Below are 17,903 nucleotides of genomic sequence, written 5' to 3'. Positions count from 1 at the left end.
AACGTTGCATTTAAAAACCTGCTGCCTCCCTTTGTGGCAAGGGACCTCCTATTTTGTCTTTGCCTGTAAAGTGGTCAGTGTCTCATTCTTGAGTTGGCTTGCAAAGTTAAGACAGTATATATATATATTTTTTTCTTTGCTCCTTGCTCTCACTGAGTGACATGCCACATTTTTATGTCTACAGAATAAGCTACGGCCTTCCTTCTCCCCCCCAACGAAATCTGACTGAATTTTAAACTGCCCACCCCGTCTTTGCTTTCTCCTCCAGGAAGTTGATGGCAATAAAGTGATGTCTTCATTAGCCCCGTACAACTCATCTACCTCACCTCAGAAGGCAGAAGAAGGTGGGCGACAGAGTGGCGAGTCCGTGTCCAGCACGGCCCTGGGGACACCTGAGCGGCGCAAGGGCAGCCTGGCGGATGTGGTGGACACCTTAAAGCAGAGGAAGATGGAAGAGCTGATCAAGAATGAGCCAGAAGGTAAAGACTGGGGAAGGAAACTCTGCTGTGGCCTTCCCGGTTTACGTAGTTTTGATGTTTGGTTTAGATTCTTAAACTGAACAAAATAGAAACCTAGAGCTACGAAGGTTCTTTCTGTGTTTCTGTCTTTTTATCTTTTTCTTTCTCTTCCTTTCTCTTTCTGCCTATATCACAGATACTAAGGGTTTTTTTTTTCAAATCATAAATTCATGTTGCAATGTGAACCTTATTTTTAAACACGAGTAAGTTATACTTGAGTGAACCTTAAAGAATCAAGAATAGAATGCCACAGCATCGCCCAGAAGATCCACGTACTTGTCACGTATCTGCAGCCTGCATTGTACATCTCTAGTAAAAAATTTCCCCCTCAAGGACTGTTTTAGACTTGTGTTACATTTTGTAAACCTGATGCATCAATATATCTTATCCTCACCTCGATCTTAGGCCCACTCCTTCTACAGTCCATAAAAATGTGATTAGAGTTATTTAGAAGTAGCCCACTTAGGCCTTTTTTGTACTTTTAGAATTCTTTGGTTTTGGGTTCTAACTTTAAAACTTTTTCATACTTATGGGTAGCAGCCTGAACTTGATATACCTATATATAAGGGTTTATCTTTAAAACAAACCAAGAAAAGGAAACAAAAAACTCGCTAATCTGTCTAAGGCTACACCCAGATGTTAACGTGCTCCAATTTAACCCTGGTTGAGCCTGGGGCTCAGAAGCCACACAGCACACAAGAGCAAGGCTCCCTCATCCTCAGCTGTGACTTCCAAGTGAGCAAACCAACAAACATAGTGGTGAGAAGACATAGTTGGCTACACGCCATGTCTGACTTATAGTGTGTGTAGCCAATACATTTTCAAGTCCCCAGGAGCACCAGGGCTGAGTGTATGGGAAGGTATTGCTTGGCTTTTTAAGAAACTGCCAACCTATCTGCAAGGTGTTTACATTGTTTTCCTGCCATCACTAAAGGGAGGTCTGTGCTGTTTTCATCCATCTCAGCCTTTGGGTTGTATTTGGGGTTTTATTCACTCAAATAGCTGTGCATTCCTATCTCGTTTTTGGTTTGCCTTGCAGTTCCCCGATGGCCGTCAGTGTTTAGATCTCTCCAAACATTTATTTTACAACATTGTGTCTTTGGAGACGTGTATGTTTAGTGCTTTTGTACAATTATTGAGTCATTTTGATATGGATTAATTTTGAGAGATCTTTATATATTTTTGGATTCTGGTTTTGAATCAGAAATGTATTTGACAACCATTTTTCCTCATCTGTGATTGGTACTTTCATTGTCAGTATTTTCTTCTGCAAAACAAATTTTAATTTTAATGGCTTTCAAGTTGTCCCTATATTCATGGATTGTACCTTTGATTTGTGTAGTTAGTCATGGAGAATCTAGATATTTTTCTTCTATGACCTCCTACAACTTTATAACTTTGTACTGTGTACTTTAGATCTGGAGGAAAGCCTTTCGAATTATTTTTTTAAAGGTTGGGTTCTTTGTCTGGAACCTTTAATTCTTTACTGTCATAGCATGTCTAGTTGTTCCAGCACCATTTTCTGAAAGATGATCCTTTTCCAATGAATCCTTTGCTCCCTTGCAAAGGTGACAGCATTTCTAATGTGTGTTTCTTTCTTTCCTCTGTGCCCTGTTCCATCAGATTATTAGACTTGCTTTTCCTGATACTGTGCTATCTTAAAGACCATAGCTTACTTGACAAGAAGTCAGAATTTGGGGAGTGTTCTTCTTCCTCCTTTTCCTTAGGGTGCTGTGGGTCAGCTTGAACCCATTGTCTTTCTCCACAGACTAGAAAGCCAGGTTGTATATATCCAAAGGTTTGTGTTGACTTGTCTGAGAGTGCACTGTGCCTGTAGACCACATTATAAAGGAGGCATGACTGTTCTCATCCACAAATGAAATTTTTTTCTCATTTACTGAAATCTTGGCTCTTACACAGTTTCCGTATACATAACAGGAGCATTTTACTGCATTATGCTTATTTATTACCTTTCAATATGAAATGAAAAGGTAAATAAGGATCACACTGTTATTAATTTCAATTTTTAACTGTTGGCTGATAAAATTTAAAATTTCTGTATGCTGTCCTTGGAATCCATGGCCTTAGATTTAATTTTCTAGAAGTTTTATTCACTCTGAGATTGTCTGCATGGACAAGCCTTCCATTCACAGACTCACAGTTGCATTTATTTTCTCTCCCAGGAGAGATATTAGTATTTTTCTTTCTTCTTATGTGTTAAGACTTCTAGTAGGTTATTGACTAAGAGTGGGAAGAGCAGAAATGAGACCATTGCTGTGTTCTTGAGGCAGGCTTCTCGGCCCACCATGATGGGGGACGTTTGCTGTAGGATTTCATAGGTGATGCTTCGGGAGTTACTTTCCTCCTTGCCCTGGTTTCCCAGGGATTTAGATTTTTACCTATTAATATAATACACACAATCACTGATCTTTAAATTCCCAAGGAGATTTTCAGACATTAAAGCACTTAGCAAACTTTCGATAACCCCACTAGGCCCCACTTTACAGTTCTTCTGATCTCTTTTGGGATTTGACTTGCTCAGACTTTGTTGAAGATGTCTAAATCTAGGACCATGAGGTCCATTGGCTCATATTTTTATTTTGAATAATGTACATCTCTGATTTCCATGCTGACTTCATAAATGGAGTTGGAAAGGGTTTCCTCTCATGTGTTAATTTAAAATCACAGCTTTTGATATATTCTGAATGTAGGGATAAGGACTAAGAGGTGACTGGTTTGTTCTGTATATTCTGTTCTATAGAGATTTTGGGAGTTGTCCTTAGATGATTTTATTAAAGGAAACTCTGTTTATGACATTGTCTTTCCTCCACTGTATTGGGTTGACTAGTAGTAGATGCATAAGCTCTTCACTTGGAAGTAGATGGCAGGCTTAAACCCAATGAATCTCAGTGGGAAAGACAGCAGTGGGTGGTACCCACAAGTACTTGACAAAAGATCCAGAGAAGCACTGAGAATTACAGGAGAAACTCAATTCCCAGTAGCAGTTACTTGGGCGGAGCAGTAAGGATGGATGGTCATAGCAGGGAGGATCAGCACAAGGAAACACATTATTGTATATGGCTCTTAGAGCCCTGTCTTACGGTGTCTCCATCAGTAATGCACTTCTTCTCTTAAAATACGTAAATGCTCAAGTAAGATGTACTTTTTAATAGAATAAGGTTATGGGAATGTACATCGAGCAAGGCAGGAATTGAAAAGTCTGACTTTGGCATAGTTGGAAAGAGCATTTGGGGTGCAAACATGAGAACCTACTGCATGGAAGTCCTCACTTCCCACAAGTCAGGTATGGTCACTTGTGTGCCTGTAAACCCATGTACATGCTGTAGGGGACAGACACCAGCCTAGGATGATAGTCTGATAATGGCTTCTTTTGGCCTCTGTGCATACATAGGCATACAAACCTGTCTATACGTCATACTCCCAAATGTGCCACACTTATATACACACGCACATACATAGAGACACATACAGACATACATGCACATAGACTCCTTCACCTCCCCTCTTGAGTTCCAGAAACAATCTCTGTATGACAGAGCATGAAAAAGCCTTTACACCCACATATGCAAGTTACCCATAGCTTGCCCTGAACAATCAAGACTGTAACCCTACGCTTACTGATAATTTGCCCTGGTAACAATGTATACTCATTTTAGAAATATTTAGTGTGTTGTTTTTAGACATGGTCTTGGTCTTATACAGCAGCCTATGTTTGTCTAGGACTCAGTATGCAGCCCAGGACAGCCTCAAATTCTTAATGCTCCTCCTGCCTCTGTTTCCTGAGTGCTGGGATTACAGGCATGAGCCTCCATGTCTCATTCAAGAATATCTATCTAGTGACTGGAACAACTTATAGACCTGTGAAGAAGCAGTCTACCTCTGAGTAAATGGAACAACTTATAGATTTATCTACATCTGAGTAAAGCCACGTTCTTATTCAGGAAGAAATAGCATAAATTACAAAGAGAAAAGGCATATGCATAGTTATAATTTAGGAGATTGTAGTCTCGGAGCAACTCAAAGCTCTGTCGGCCTTCGATACATCACTGATCGAAGGATGTTGGACGTGACTAAGACCGGCCACTCAAACCTGCCTCCCATTCGTGCGCGAGGGATCGCGATGGCATGCGGAGCACACACACTTGACACACTTGAGCTGAGGCTCTCTCCTTACCTAGCATCGTCAAAAGATAAAATGTTCAGTATCAGTCTGAGGGGAAAATGCAAAAATGTGATGGGGAAACTACAAGCCCCTGTTACAGCCCTTTGGAGAGAGATGCCGTGGAGGGGCACGGGGAGGGAGCAGAGAGGGTGTGGGGCTAAGTGCACAAATGGATGCCGCAGACCGGAGCTTTTCTCTCCTCCAGATATTTGTCCCTTGTTCTTCAAAGGCCATTTAAATGAGCAGCAGGTTGTGATGAAAATTTCATTAAGCCCAGTGAAATCATTATGAGAGGCCGTGTTCACATCTTGGCTTCCTCTCATGGACTGGGGGTGGGGCAGCAGATCTCATTAGAAAGACCATGTGATCTCCAGCCTCACACTGCCAACAGCAAGCCAACAGGGACCCGGAAGCCAGGAGAGGAGGCTAGGCCCTTAAAAGGGAGGCCAGGAAGGTGAGACTGGCAGTCAGGGATCAGAGGTGCACACAGGTGGCAGAAACATCAGCTCTCTTTTACTCTTGCTAGCCTGTGCCTCTTCCACGTAACAAATTAAAATATTTTAAAAGATATTTTAAGATGATAAAAAATATCGCTTTCCTGCTTGTGCTTTTAGTTTTTCAGAATTTTGGGTTGCCATTGTAAAAAGGGATTTGGTCATGTAGATTCTTAATGTCCATCCTTTTAAATATCTATCTATCTATCTATCATCTATGTATCTATCTACTTATCTACCTATTTATTTAATGCATATGTGTGTATGTGCATGTGTGCGTGCAATGCATATGCATGCATGCACAAGTCTGAGTGTGTATGGAAAGCAGAACAATTTGCAGGCCTTAGCTCTTTTCAACAGTGCAGGTTCCAGGGATTGGACTCAGGTCCAGGGCTTGGCAGCAGGTGCCCTTACCCACTGAGCCATCTTTCTGCCCGTGCTGATGTGTGCTGGTGAATTCGTTAAGAAACCCACATAATATATATCAACCTTTTTTTTTTTTTTTTTTTTTTTTTTGCAGTTGTTATGTTTAGTAATAAGTCTGTAGGCTCAACCAGCCTTTCTTAGGCAAGGGAATTGAAGACAGACATGACATTTACTACTGTGACAGGTAACACGTGCCTCCTCATCCAGACATTGGGTACAATGGTATACTGGAGAAATCTATACAATTACAATTATATTATATAAAGTGTATAATCTAACATATGACAAGCTGTCACATGTGGCTTAAAATGAAATTCATTTGAAGTGTTTTGCCTACCCTCCATACATGAGCTATGCGCATAGCATTGGCAGAATCAGGAAGGAACACACACACACACACACACACTCACAACCTCAGTAAATACATTCCTTTTCTCTCCATTTTCAGACGAGAAACCTGATAATTAAAGATGTGTTAGGGTTGTTCTCCAAGGTGGTATTGCACTTGGTCTAGAATTCATAGCTTTGCATACAGCGTACTAATTTTTCATGGTAGTTTATTTACTTCTATACTTTAGCACACATATCTCCATATTCCTCTGAAATACTAAAAATGAAGTGATAATCAATAATTTCTCAGTAAAATGTCATTCCTTAAGTGATGAGACTTTGAGAAAGTGTTTAGGGGCAGACTTACCCTTTGTATGCTGTCCAACTTTAAATTGCCATTAAAAAAAGAAGAGAAATCAAAACACCTTAGATTTTAATAAAATCATTGTAGAAAAAATGTCTGTGAGCAAAACAATTGTGGAATAATAAAACTGCAGATGGGGCGGCAAAGCAGACATGTTAACGTTAATTCTCCTTGCCATAGAATTTGCATAGGTCTCTCAGGAAGCAGTAGTTAGAGCTGGCCTGGGTCTCACAGGAAGTCAGAGAGTTAGGGATGGGCCTGGGCCTCACAGGAAGTTGATATGAGTTAGAGCTACCTTTAATTTTACTCTTGTTTCAATGTAACACTGCATTTGGGGCCATTTATTTATTTTTACTCCAATATTATTCTCACTAAAGTTTAGATTATGATACAAAATTTTCAAAGTGTTTGGGGAAAACTACACTTGATCTTAGTACTGTGGTGTGATTCCCGACGTAGGTCTTCTAAAGCGTGTGGCCTCCTGTTAGAGCTAGGCAAGGTCTTTCTCGTCTTCTCACTGAGTTCTGCAGTTTGAATGGCTGATGGCTCAGCTGGTGAAGGCACGCTAAGCCTGACCACCTGACCACCTGAGGCCATCCCTGGGGCCCAAATGGTGGGAGGAGACAACCAGCTCATCCATGCTGTCCTCTGACCCCCACATACACATCACAATCTCACTGTGCCCTCCCTGTGTACGCGCGCGTGCGCGCGCACACGCACACACACACACTCTCTCTCTCATGCACACACGCATGCACATACACACACACATGCACACATGCACGAGCGCACACATGTACAAACACATACACACACGTGTGCACACACATGCACTCACGCATGCACACACACACACACACACACACTTCTCATGCTCCTTGACAATGAACACATGAACACATTTTGTCCTACCGCACCCTGTACTTCCTGGTGCAAATCTCGTCCATCCTCCTCATTGCACATTCTGTCTAAGGAGCATCCTGTTCTCTCACCAATTTGCTTTAATAGTACTTTGCTTAAAAAAGAAAAGCGTGTGTGTGTGTATGTGTGTGTGTGTGTGTGTGTGTGTGCGCGCGTGCGTGTGCATGTGTATTTTGTGAGTGTGGCAGAGTGTTGCCACCGAATTCACGTAGACATCTGACGCTGCCTCAGGCACTGGTCCTGACCGTTAGGCTTCTGAGCTCCTGTTAGTGCTGGCTTCCTTGACACTGAGCCTAGGTCACTGCTCCCCACAAAGCTGTCCCACAAGCCCTGCTCTTTCCACATCTTCATCAGTTGCTTGTTTGTGTAGCTTCTGTGTCTCCTGTCTTCACATCAGTGTGTGATCATTACATGCTAACCAAATGATTCCTCGTGTTTTTTAACCAAGAACATAGTTGTGTTCATGCGTGTATGCATGCTCTTATGTGTGTGTGTGTGTTGTCTAGTTTATTTAGGGTGATACTTTACAAACCTTTAGTAATATTCTACGATGCAATTTTATCTATTTTTCACTCTTGAATCCTGAAACTCTGTATAGAATGAAAGTTTCATCTTAAATAAGGTTTACTGGAAACTAAGCATCTGCATTGTCATTCTTCTGGGGAAATGTATTCACCTGGGTTCATTTGTCACCATGACTGTGCTAATGTACAGTCTGCCCTTCATTGCAGTGCTGACTGCACTTTCTTCAGGTGACTGAGGAGAGCAGATGAGGTAATGGCGACGCTGTACTTTGTAAATTGTAGCTGCTTGGGAAAGCACCAGTTATCAACACTGTCACATCTTGCCTCATTAAAGAATCTCACTCCTCAGGTACACTGGCAACGTGGTTTACAGTGTTCCTTTCCCAGGATCCCTTGGAGGAGAAAGTTGGGACACCTAATAGCAATAATATCAACAGCAAATGAGAGGCCAACAAACCCATAAACAGGCCATGGCTTTCCTATTTATTTATTATGTTTGCCCAAATAAATATGTGGTTAGCATGTTTCTTATATGACTTCACAATGAGAAAGACAATTTCTTCAAATTAATAATGGCTAAGTCATGGATTGTGACCTGGACAAAAGTAGGAGAGCAGTATAACATTCCATTTGGGTGTTTCTTTTATTCCCACTGAAAGGGGATGATGTGCTAAAAATTAATATTAAGACCCAAAGATTCATAGTGGTCTAAAATTTTACCATTCTCTTATATTGGCCTGTCTCTTCTTTGATTATTTTTCCTTCACACCCTTTCTGTGTGCAGGAGCATGCCTGAGTCTAGGTGTGCATGTGGGTACATGTGTGCTTACATGTGTGTTTCTCAGGTTGCCTTATGCCCTTTTTATTTAGTGTCCATCTCCATATTCTTCCTCCTGGACTGAGACTCCCATGTCTCTGGGATTGTTCTGCCTTACTGAGCATGCTCACTGTGTGTGAGACCATGTCAATTGTGACTTTTTTTATTTGTGGCACTGATGTACACAATCAAAATATTCCCTCTGATCCCTCAGAAAACCTTTGCTGCTAACTTCACAGGGCTTCAGGAACACGGCATTTTCCCACAGTCCTGCCCTGTTACTTTAGGGAAAGCGGTTCCATCAGCTTCTGTATAGCACTCACAGACAGTTCCTCCTTGTGAGAACCACTGAAATCAGACACTGCTCTTGGAAAACTCTCGCTCATGGCAGAGCTCAGCTGGGGTCCAGCCACTGCCCTGAGAACCCCCCACAGAGCATTGGGAGTGGACACTGGCACTCTGGGGGAGTGGACACTGGCACTCTGGGAGAGTGGACACTGGCACTCTGGGGGAGTGGACACTGGCACTCTGGGGGAGTGGACACTGGCACTCTGGGGGAGTGGACACTGGCACTCTTACCTTCGCTCTGTTTCCATGAGGCACAGGTCTGTGGTGAGATGGCAACAAAATTCCCCACTCCCAGGATTGAATCAGACCCTACATTCGTCTCATTGTTGTTGGTTTTTTAACGGAATGGATGTACAGAGGGTTGTCACACTGGCCTCTCTCAAAACTTGGAAATCTATAGATTTTACTGTATTTTAAAGGTATTTGTACCTGCCATGAACCCAATCCACTGTACTTGATGGCACCATTTATAGAATTCGTGGAATTTATCAGAAAAAATATTTGTCAGTTCAAAGTCCTTTTAATCCTCGTCATAAATGCATTGGTGTATACAACTTTGCATGCTCAAATCTACGCGAAGCTTCTTCCTCCAGATTACCGTTGCATTTAGAGCTGCTGATGTAGGCATTACACACCACTGAGTTTTGTCAGTGGTGTGGTCCCTGTCAAACGCAATACTTCCTAAAGCTAGACCAGAGTGTGCGGTATTTGGCCCCGTGACCATGGCCAGAGGCATTGGATGCGCAACATTCGTGCAGAGTAATTAACAGTACCTCGTCTCAGCACTCATGTGTCTGCTGTGCAGCTTCTCTTTAGAAATGAAATCAAGCCTCCTTGTGTTAATGGAGAAGTTGAGGCAAAGACTCAGGAATCACCTTTAATCCGGCAGCTTCCTAATTAGGGCTGTCATGGGGAAAACAATAAAGGTGTGTAATCTCAAAATCACAGACTCCCCAGTGCCCCCCTCCCTGCACAGACAATAGGCACGCTGAAACTCACTCATGTTCTTAGCACTGCATTTGATGAGGTGGGAAAGAGAAAAAGCGAGAACGTCAGGAGGAAGCCTAAAGATGCTTTAATTGGCGGAGGGTTGAGGTGCGTTTGTCTCCTTGCTCACTACCCCTTTGACAAAGTACATCCAGAAGAGGCTTTGTGAGTGTTGTTCCCATGAAGGACAGACAAGGGGACTTTTCAATGGATCTCTTTAAAGTTTTGTTCCTCACACTCCAGCTGCTGTCCTCGCGCACTGCGGCTCTGTGTTCAACCGTGCCGTCTGTCACTCGGAAATGTCTCTCTCCTTGTTGAGTAAACTGGATTCTAACCCAGGGGCGCCCCTTCTCAAAGGCACCCCTACACAGAAATCAACTCTTATAAAATGCTGATAAAGAAGAGAGCTTATTTTTCAAAGGTTGAGACAAGACGATACCCTCACGCGCTGAAGAGTCTGTATTTGCAGGAAGGAGTGTTTGCACTGTAGCAGACAGCCGTGTTTGATGCCTCGATGTGAGTCTTGTTCACTCCCCCACTTTCTCAAGTGCTTTCCCTCGTGGCAGTTTAGCCCTATCTGTTTGAGGTCATTACGTGTTATAGAACATTTATTTGTATTTTCACTAAAGACATTCAGGTTTGGATCATGAATGTTCCGTCCGGGATTGTTCATGGGCCTCCTCTTTACGTGGTAGGGTCTTGAGCTGGAATCTGGGGTTGTGGGTACAGAAAACCACTTGAGTGTCATGGCTTCTATCTTTATGGTCAATTAGGACTTGCATTTTGTCTGATAGAATGTGTGTCCTTACTCTTCCATATCCCTCTACGCATGGTCAAGCTAGTATTGTGTTTTAAGTTGGATATTTATGTCTTAATATAAAATGGCAAGGGCTTTGATTGTAGAATGTTGATTCCTGTTTAAACATGTGTGTTGCTACTGAGGGGACAGCATGGGCCAGGGCCAGCAATTTTCACTCAGATAATTCTTTTTTTTAGGTACACAGGATACTTCTTTTTCCTCCGTCCTACACTAAATCTGTCCATCCTAGCCCTTCAGATCCAATGCCCAGATCTCTCAGAAGGAGACCTGCTGACCCCGGCTGCATATTTATAAATAATCACAAGGGGAAACACAGGAGCCCTTCTCGCTGATTACATAGCACGGCTTTTGGGGGATATCATTTATTTAAGAGTGAAGAGCCAGCCACCTGTTTCTGAGGCCTGCCTTCCCTCACAAGGAAGGTCCCAGCCCCAGCTGAACAGTGACATTATAATCTGGGCAGCCCACAAGCATCTCTCTGAAGCTCTCTCCAGCCTGGCTGAGGAGTTAGTGTGTTTGCATGCCCATGTGTGTTTTTCACCCCCTTACCCCCCGAGGCACTTGTCACAACCATGCATATTAAAATTAATCAGACCTCCCAGGCCCATGTGGCTGTGTGTTTAACGTGGAGAAGTGGTTATCAAGCATTTGCCCTAATTAAATAGGCCTGCTTAGCTTTGTTCTAGTGGATGCTCCGTCTTTTTTTCTAATAGGACTTGCTCGCGAAGAAGGCACGGACAGCCCTGGAGATAGCAGAGAGGGCCACTCAGGATTGCCTCCAACACCTGCTCCCAGAGTCCTGAGACCTCAAGGACTCCCCTAAGCACCTTGTGCACTGCCCTTGATGTTAAGGAGAAATATGGCCAGCAACATGAGGGGGTGGAGAGGCTGGGGCCAAACAGAAGGAGCACCTGACCTAGACACTTTGCTTTGATTGAGATGGCCCGTGTCACTGCTGTGGCTGGAGACCAGCTTGTGCCCTGCACTCCTGAGTCTAGACCACAGACTTTAGAAGCCGAAAAAAAAGTCTTGTTGAAATGTTACTATGCAGGTTCTCCCTGTTGGTCTTGAGTTTGAAAGGCATCTTATTCACCTAGCTTCTTTACTTAATTCTTTCCCAAATCAGAGACAATAATGGCAGCAGTATAGATGCTGAGGGATGTGGGTCCAGGCTGACATCTCTAGGCCACACCTATTTTTGTTGGTGTTAGACTTTTTTTCATATCCGTGGTGAGGAGCAGCACAAGTCACTCAGAAGAAACCTCATGTGTAGTTTTAGGCTGGGAACACTGAGAAAGGCCCACATAGGACACAGCCATCTTCTTCATTGTGGATCTAGTGTCCAAAATGAGAGAAAATAGACTACAATAATTTCTCAATTTGTGTATTTTAGTCTCAATTTATGTATATTATTGAGGATGTTTTATGTTTAGGTAATATATGCAAAACTTAAAATCTGACTTTAACATTACGCATGTGCATATGTGTGGGAAACAACTATGAAGTCAGCATTTGGGACCATTTGAAAAACAGTGCAATAAACAGCTCCACGTTAAACAGTTTGGGGATATAGTAAATTTGCAGATAACCACTAACCATTTGCTAAGATTACTCTGAAAGGCAATTCATTTCTTCTGTGGCAAATACAAAAGGTCACATAATTAAAGACCAAGAAACACCATGACAACTGCTTTTTCACTTCCCCCTGCTTTCTCCCATAGAGTTGTGACATGTCAGGATGCATGTAGCCACAACCCCATATCCCGTGTCACATGTGGGTGTGTGACTAGTGTGCAGAGCTGTCTCTATGGTGCCGAGCAACTGACAGCAGTCTGGTACCTGACAGGCTCCTCACCACTCCCCTCCTCACTCTGGCTCCTCTGCTTACTGAGCCACACAATGCAGGCTCTTCCATGTGGGTGTGTACGGAATAGAAAGTGGGTGTGTATGGAATAGAAAGAAAAATCAAGGCCCCGAACAAGTAAATACATCTTTGATTATTTCCTTTGTTTGGTGTGTTTACTGTGCTATTCTTGGTCAATAAAAGTTGTCTGACAGTTCTGTGGAAGGGTGAAGAGCCTTTTCTTGAACTCTCTCCCTCTGTTCTGTCTTTGTGGAGAAGCTTGCCTTGTGTGGCTTTCTCCTTGGTGCCGCTTCTGTGTAAAAGCTTTCTCTGAGACTGTCCCGCCACCAGGACAACAAATGCAGGGCGTTATCAGAGCAGTCGACTCTGTCATCCTTCTCGGTTTGAAATGGACAGTTAAAAAGGCAGGACTGCAAAGTAACACATGACAACTTTGTCATCAGAAGTGATTAAGATAATACACAAAAGATGTTTTTCTATCTCAGTCAAAGTAGCATTAGTTGTTGGTGGAGGCATGCAAGCACTGCTGAGATGCTGAGCCCTGATGTCACATGCGTTTTAGTTTTCTTCCACACATTAACAGGGTATCAGGGTAGAACTTCATGCAAGATGGAATTGTGGAAGAAGTCTGTAGCTGGGAAAGTGCCAGTATTGGATACCAATTTACTGTTGCAGGAGCATGCTCTTATGTTGGTATTTAGTGCTTTATTTTTTTTAATGTATTTATTTATTGACTTTACATCCTGATTGCAGCCCCCCTTCTCTTCTCCCAGTCCCCCCTTGTACGCCCTTTACCCCGCATTCTTCCTATTCCTTCTCCTCAGAGAAGGGGGAGGTCCCCTGTGGATAGCAACCCCCCCTAGTAAAGTTAGTTCCTGTAGGACTAGGAGCATTCTCTCCCACTGAGGCTAGGCATGGCAGCCCCGTTAGGGAAACAGGATTCAGAGGCATGGAACAGTGTCAGCGAGGGCCCCCACTCCAGGTATTGGGGGGATGTCCACATGAAGACACAGCTGTGCATCTGCTACATTTGTGCAGGGGCTAGGACCAGTCCATGCATGCACTTTGGTTGGTGGTTCAGTCTCTGTAGGTCTCCTTGTGGAGTCCTTGACCCCGCTGGCTCCCCCCACCATTCCCCCAACACTTCCACAGGACTCCCCAAGTTCTGTCTGATATTTGGCTGTGGGTAAGCAGGGATGGGTAGTGCAGAGGAATTAAAGCCCTGTCAACATTCTTTCCTTGAGAAGTTAAGCTGTGCTGTAAAGATTTACCCAAGAGATTTTGTTTTTGCCATCATGTGCGGGAGGTATGTACTTTATACTATACTATAGTCCCCAGCCCTCAGATGTAGTTTTATTCATCCTTAACTATGGGGAAGAGTTGAAAGCAAAACAACCTGGCAGTGGTCAAAATGCTTACTTTTTCCTTTCGGAGTTGTGACTTCTTTAGGCAGATTTCTGTTCGGTGCCGTGTTTTCAGAGTATGCGTCTTGTTTCCTCAGCATGTCAAGGTACCACATCTCAGCAGAGAGATGCATCTAACTGGGGAGCTGGGCATGCTGGGCTGCATGCTGGGACATGAGAGAAGTATAAACAGATGAGGTCAGTTCTCGGCGTCAACGTGGTAGTTAGTCAAGTCGCAGGGAGAAAAAGAAGCACCCACTTCAAAGGAGCAATGGTGGGATATGGCCATGTGTGCCCTTGCTTGACTTTGGCCTTCTCCGTTCTTGCTCTGCACTGGCACTGAACATGGCATCACCACTTGTCCTTGTCTAAGCTCCTTATAGTTCGTCAGAATGGTTTGGGATACACAGACCAAGTGACGAGTCAAACAAAACAAAACAAATCAAAATAAAACAACAACAACAACAACAACAGAAACTGTGCCATTTTAGGTCAGCTTTTTCACAGAAAGACTCACAGTTAGGCAAGTCTTAGAGTGCTTAGTTTTGTCCTGTTGGGATTTTTCTCCTTTTCTTCATGAAATAAACATATTTAAATAAATGTATTTACAGGTTTAAAAAATCTGCTTCATTATAAAGAGGGTTCTACATTGTGTCTTTGCAAGGTTGCTGTGATTCTACGTAATGAGAAGTGTTGTCTGTTGGATATTGTTGAAGACTCAGTGCTCCGTAGATGCTGTCTTTCCCTTGATTCTTGCTCTCTATATTTTACAGCAGTACTTAAATTTATGAGAAATGAGTTCGACAACCCAGATCTCCACATTATTATTATTGTTTTACATATATTTGTTTGTATATACTTTATGTGCTTTTATATACATATATAAACACATATATATGTAAACAATACTACTACTACCATAACTACTGTAATAGTTACTATAGCTTTTTGGATAACCTATATCATGCTGAATTTCTTTTTATTACATTTATTTTACAAGGGTGGAGGAAAAGCACAATGTATATGTGAGGTCAGAGGACTACTTATAGGAGTTGATTCCCTCCTTCCACCATATGGATCCCAGGGGCTGGACTTAGGTCACTAGGCTTGTGGGAAGCCTGTTGCTTAGCCATCTTGCCAGCCCCCTCCTGATGAATCTCTGCAACCTTTGCCTACAGTTAGTTTAGCTAAAGCGAGTCTACAGAACAAGAATTCTCATTTATGCTCGTTATTTTACTTTTTTCCATTTTTAAAATTCTTTTGACATCCTGTGTGTGTGTGTGTGTGTGTGTGTGTGTGTGTGTGTGTATGTGTGTTTGTATTGTAAAGCACAATGTGTAGTCAGTATCTCTTTCTTTATGGCCTTAATCTTAACTCTTTGGTCTTTCACTTACATATCTTTTCATCTTGACACCAAGTATGCACTGATGTCCTGATATATGTTGATTATTGCATGGGTTAATGAGGAGATAAAAATGGAAGACACAGCCCCTGTTCTCAACCTGACTGTAAAATTTCAGGAAAGAGACCAAGAATTTCAGATCCTGGGGAAAGGTTTAGCAAGGAGGCAGCAAGGAAGCTCTATATGGAAGGTGAAGTACCTATACCTACAACCTACTCAGTGTTTGACCAAATTGCTTCTGTGACTAATATTCACACACAAGTAGACATTTTGGTTTCCATCTTTGGAGGTGAGATAGCTCCTATAACTACTCCAGTCGGTTCTTTTCAGGTGCTTATGCAAAAGTGACTGCAACATCCACTGGACCCATCTCTCCATAACGTGATTTCCCCTAGTGTGGTCCCAACCCATCTCAATTTCTGTTTCTCGCCATCTGCCTGAAGAAAATTTATAGCTGAAAAAAAGAGAAAAGTTCTTCTCTTTTATGCATCAGCAAATAATCTAGAGGTGTGATGCTTTATTTCCTTTATTCAAGCATCTTTTGCTTCACTCGCTGTGACTATAGAGGATAGCATTCATTATCATTGAACTTTTGTTTAATGCCATCTGTTGGGAAGACTGAAACATACTCTGATGCAATGGCAATAAGTAATACCTAAACTAGAGCTTATTCAAAGACTAAATGAACCATAGCTTTGTATAACTTATTGATCCATAATAAAAAAACAAAAAACTATAAATATTAGTCATAATTGAAGCTGTCTATGCTATCATTATAACTTCAATTTTAACAAATACTTCTTTATTCTTACATACATACAGATAAGACAAATAATACATTCATTCTGGAAAGCTCAGATCTCATGCTGATCACCAATAATGTGTAGTGCATTTGTGTAGTCTGTTGGAGAAAAGGCTGGGGGAAGGCACGTTAAAAGACATGGCAGCCATGTTACTTAGCTTTCCTCAGGAATCTGGAGTGTCAGCCTCAGTTAGTATAGGATGTGGTACTTGTGCAATCTTATACATTTTACCTCCCAGAGCTTTAATAAAGTGATGATGGTTGACCTGAACCTGTAATGAGCTTACTTCCTGTCTAAGTACATACGCAGCTCAGTGAATTTGCTTCCTGTTTGTCTCCAGCCTGATGAGTACAGTTCCTGTCTGTCTCCAGCCTGGTGAGCGCAACTTCCTGTCTTCAGCCTAGTGAGCTCACTTCCTGTCTATCTCCAGCCTAGTGAGCTCACTTCCTGTCTGTCCCCAGCCTGGTGAGCTCACTTCCTGTCTGTCCCCAGCCTGGTGAGCTCACTTCCTGTCTGTCTCTAGCCTGGTGAACTCACTTTCTGTCTGCTACAGCTTGGTGTGCTTACTTTCTATCCAGCTCGCTTAAGTCTCTAGCTTTATTTCCCATTTTCTACCCTTTGTACAACCCTTGCTCTAACAAGTCTTCACTTCCATTTCATCCCCCAGCAGCCATGATTTTGTTGTTGTTATTGTTGATAAGTTGTTAAGTTGCAGTGATTTTCCTTTAACTTACAGCCTGTTAATAACTGCTGATCCTTGATATTTAACTAATATTATAACCCTACCAGCAATTTTCTAACCCTCTGTCCTTTCTTAAGAAGGCTGACTGTCTTTCCTCCCTATTAGATTCTGATCCCTTAGAGCATGGTTAGCACACAGGTTTTCAGTAGTTCTTACATCTTCTATTTTTGATTTTTGAAATATAAAGACTATTTTGTGATGCTTAAATAACACATTAGTCACATTGTGTCTATTAAGTGTCACGGATCCTTGGCCATGTTCATTTTTTTACATGTTTATTTATGTATTATGAGGCTGGTGGAGTTGAAGAGAACAGTCTTCAAAGCTTAAACATCTGAGGTCTTGCTTCTAACCTGACTGTCCTCTGGCAGGAATGTCTGCATGGTCAGCCTAATACGAGTGCTCCCTAACACAGCAGCTCTAGATCCAAAGACTTCATTAGACAGTCGGCCGGGCCTCTTCTGCTCTAACTCTGGGCCATTCACCTAGGAGCCCTTGGTAGGGATCCTCATAGATGTCACCCAAATCAAATACCAAGGGCTAAGACTTGGGTGCTGGTGTTTGCTTTATTATTCTATGCGTAACCATAGGCGGGTGTTTCATCTTTCTTTACTTGAAAATAAAACAATGGCAATTAGTAGTTTTTATACTACTGTTAGATTATTTCTTCATATAGGTAGAGACGTTTTCTTTCACACCAAAGAGGGAGTCAAAAGCTACAGTTCTGTTCGAGTCAGAACTTAATGGCTAAGCAGTGAGTTTGTTGGGACTGAGAGGAACACAGGTAAACGGGTCATTTGCAGAAGCATCATTGAAAGCCACACTCCAGCTGCATCTCTGAGACTGAGGTCACCTTTCCAAAAGGATGTGAGTCCCAGGTTGACCACATACATATGGCAGCAAGGTGGAAAGGTAGCTACTCCTCCCCATGAGGAGGCTGTAACAGCTGCATTCTCG

The 17,903-nt window shown here is 42.5% G+C and overlaps 1 protein-coding gene across 12 annotated transcripts in view; it reads left to right on the top strand.

Moving 5' to 3' along the window:
* The window catches only part of Sox5 (SRY-box transcription factor 5), a 775,369-nt gene that overhangs the window by 497,166 nt on the left and 260,300 nt on the right, over positions 1-17,903 (top strand). For all 12 annotated transcript variants that reach the window (XM_051155573.1, XM_051155574.1, XM_051155579.1 and 9 more), the window contains one exon: positions 269-479. In XM_051155573.1, the coding sequence (XP_051011530.1) occupies positions 269-479 (211 nt within the window). The remainder of the gene's footprint in view (positions 1-268; positions 480-17,903) is intronic.

The sequence above is a fragment of the Acomys russatus genome, chromosome 13, assembly GCF_903995435.1.
Source record: "Acomys russatus chromosome 13, mAcoRus1.1, whole genome shotgun sequence".
NCBI classification, from domain to species: domain Eukaryota; kingdom Metazoa; phylum Chordata; class Mammalia; order Rodentia; family Muridae; genus Acomys; species Acomys russatus.
This window is presented reverse-complemented; position numbering and strand designations above follow the sequence as displayed.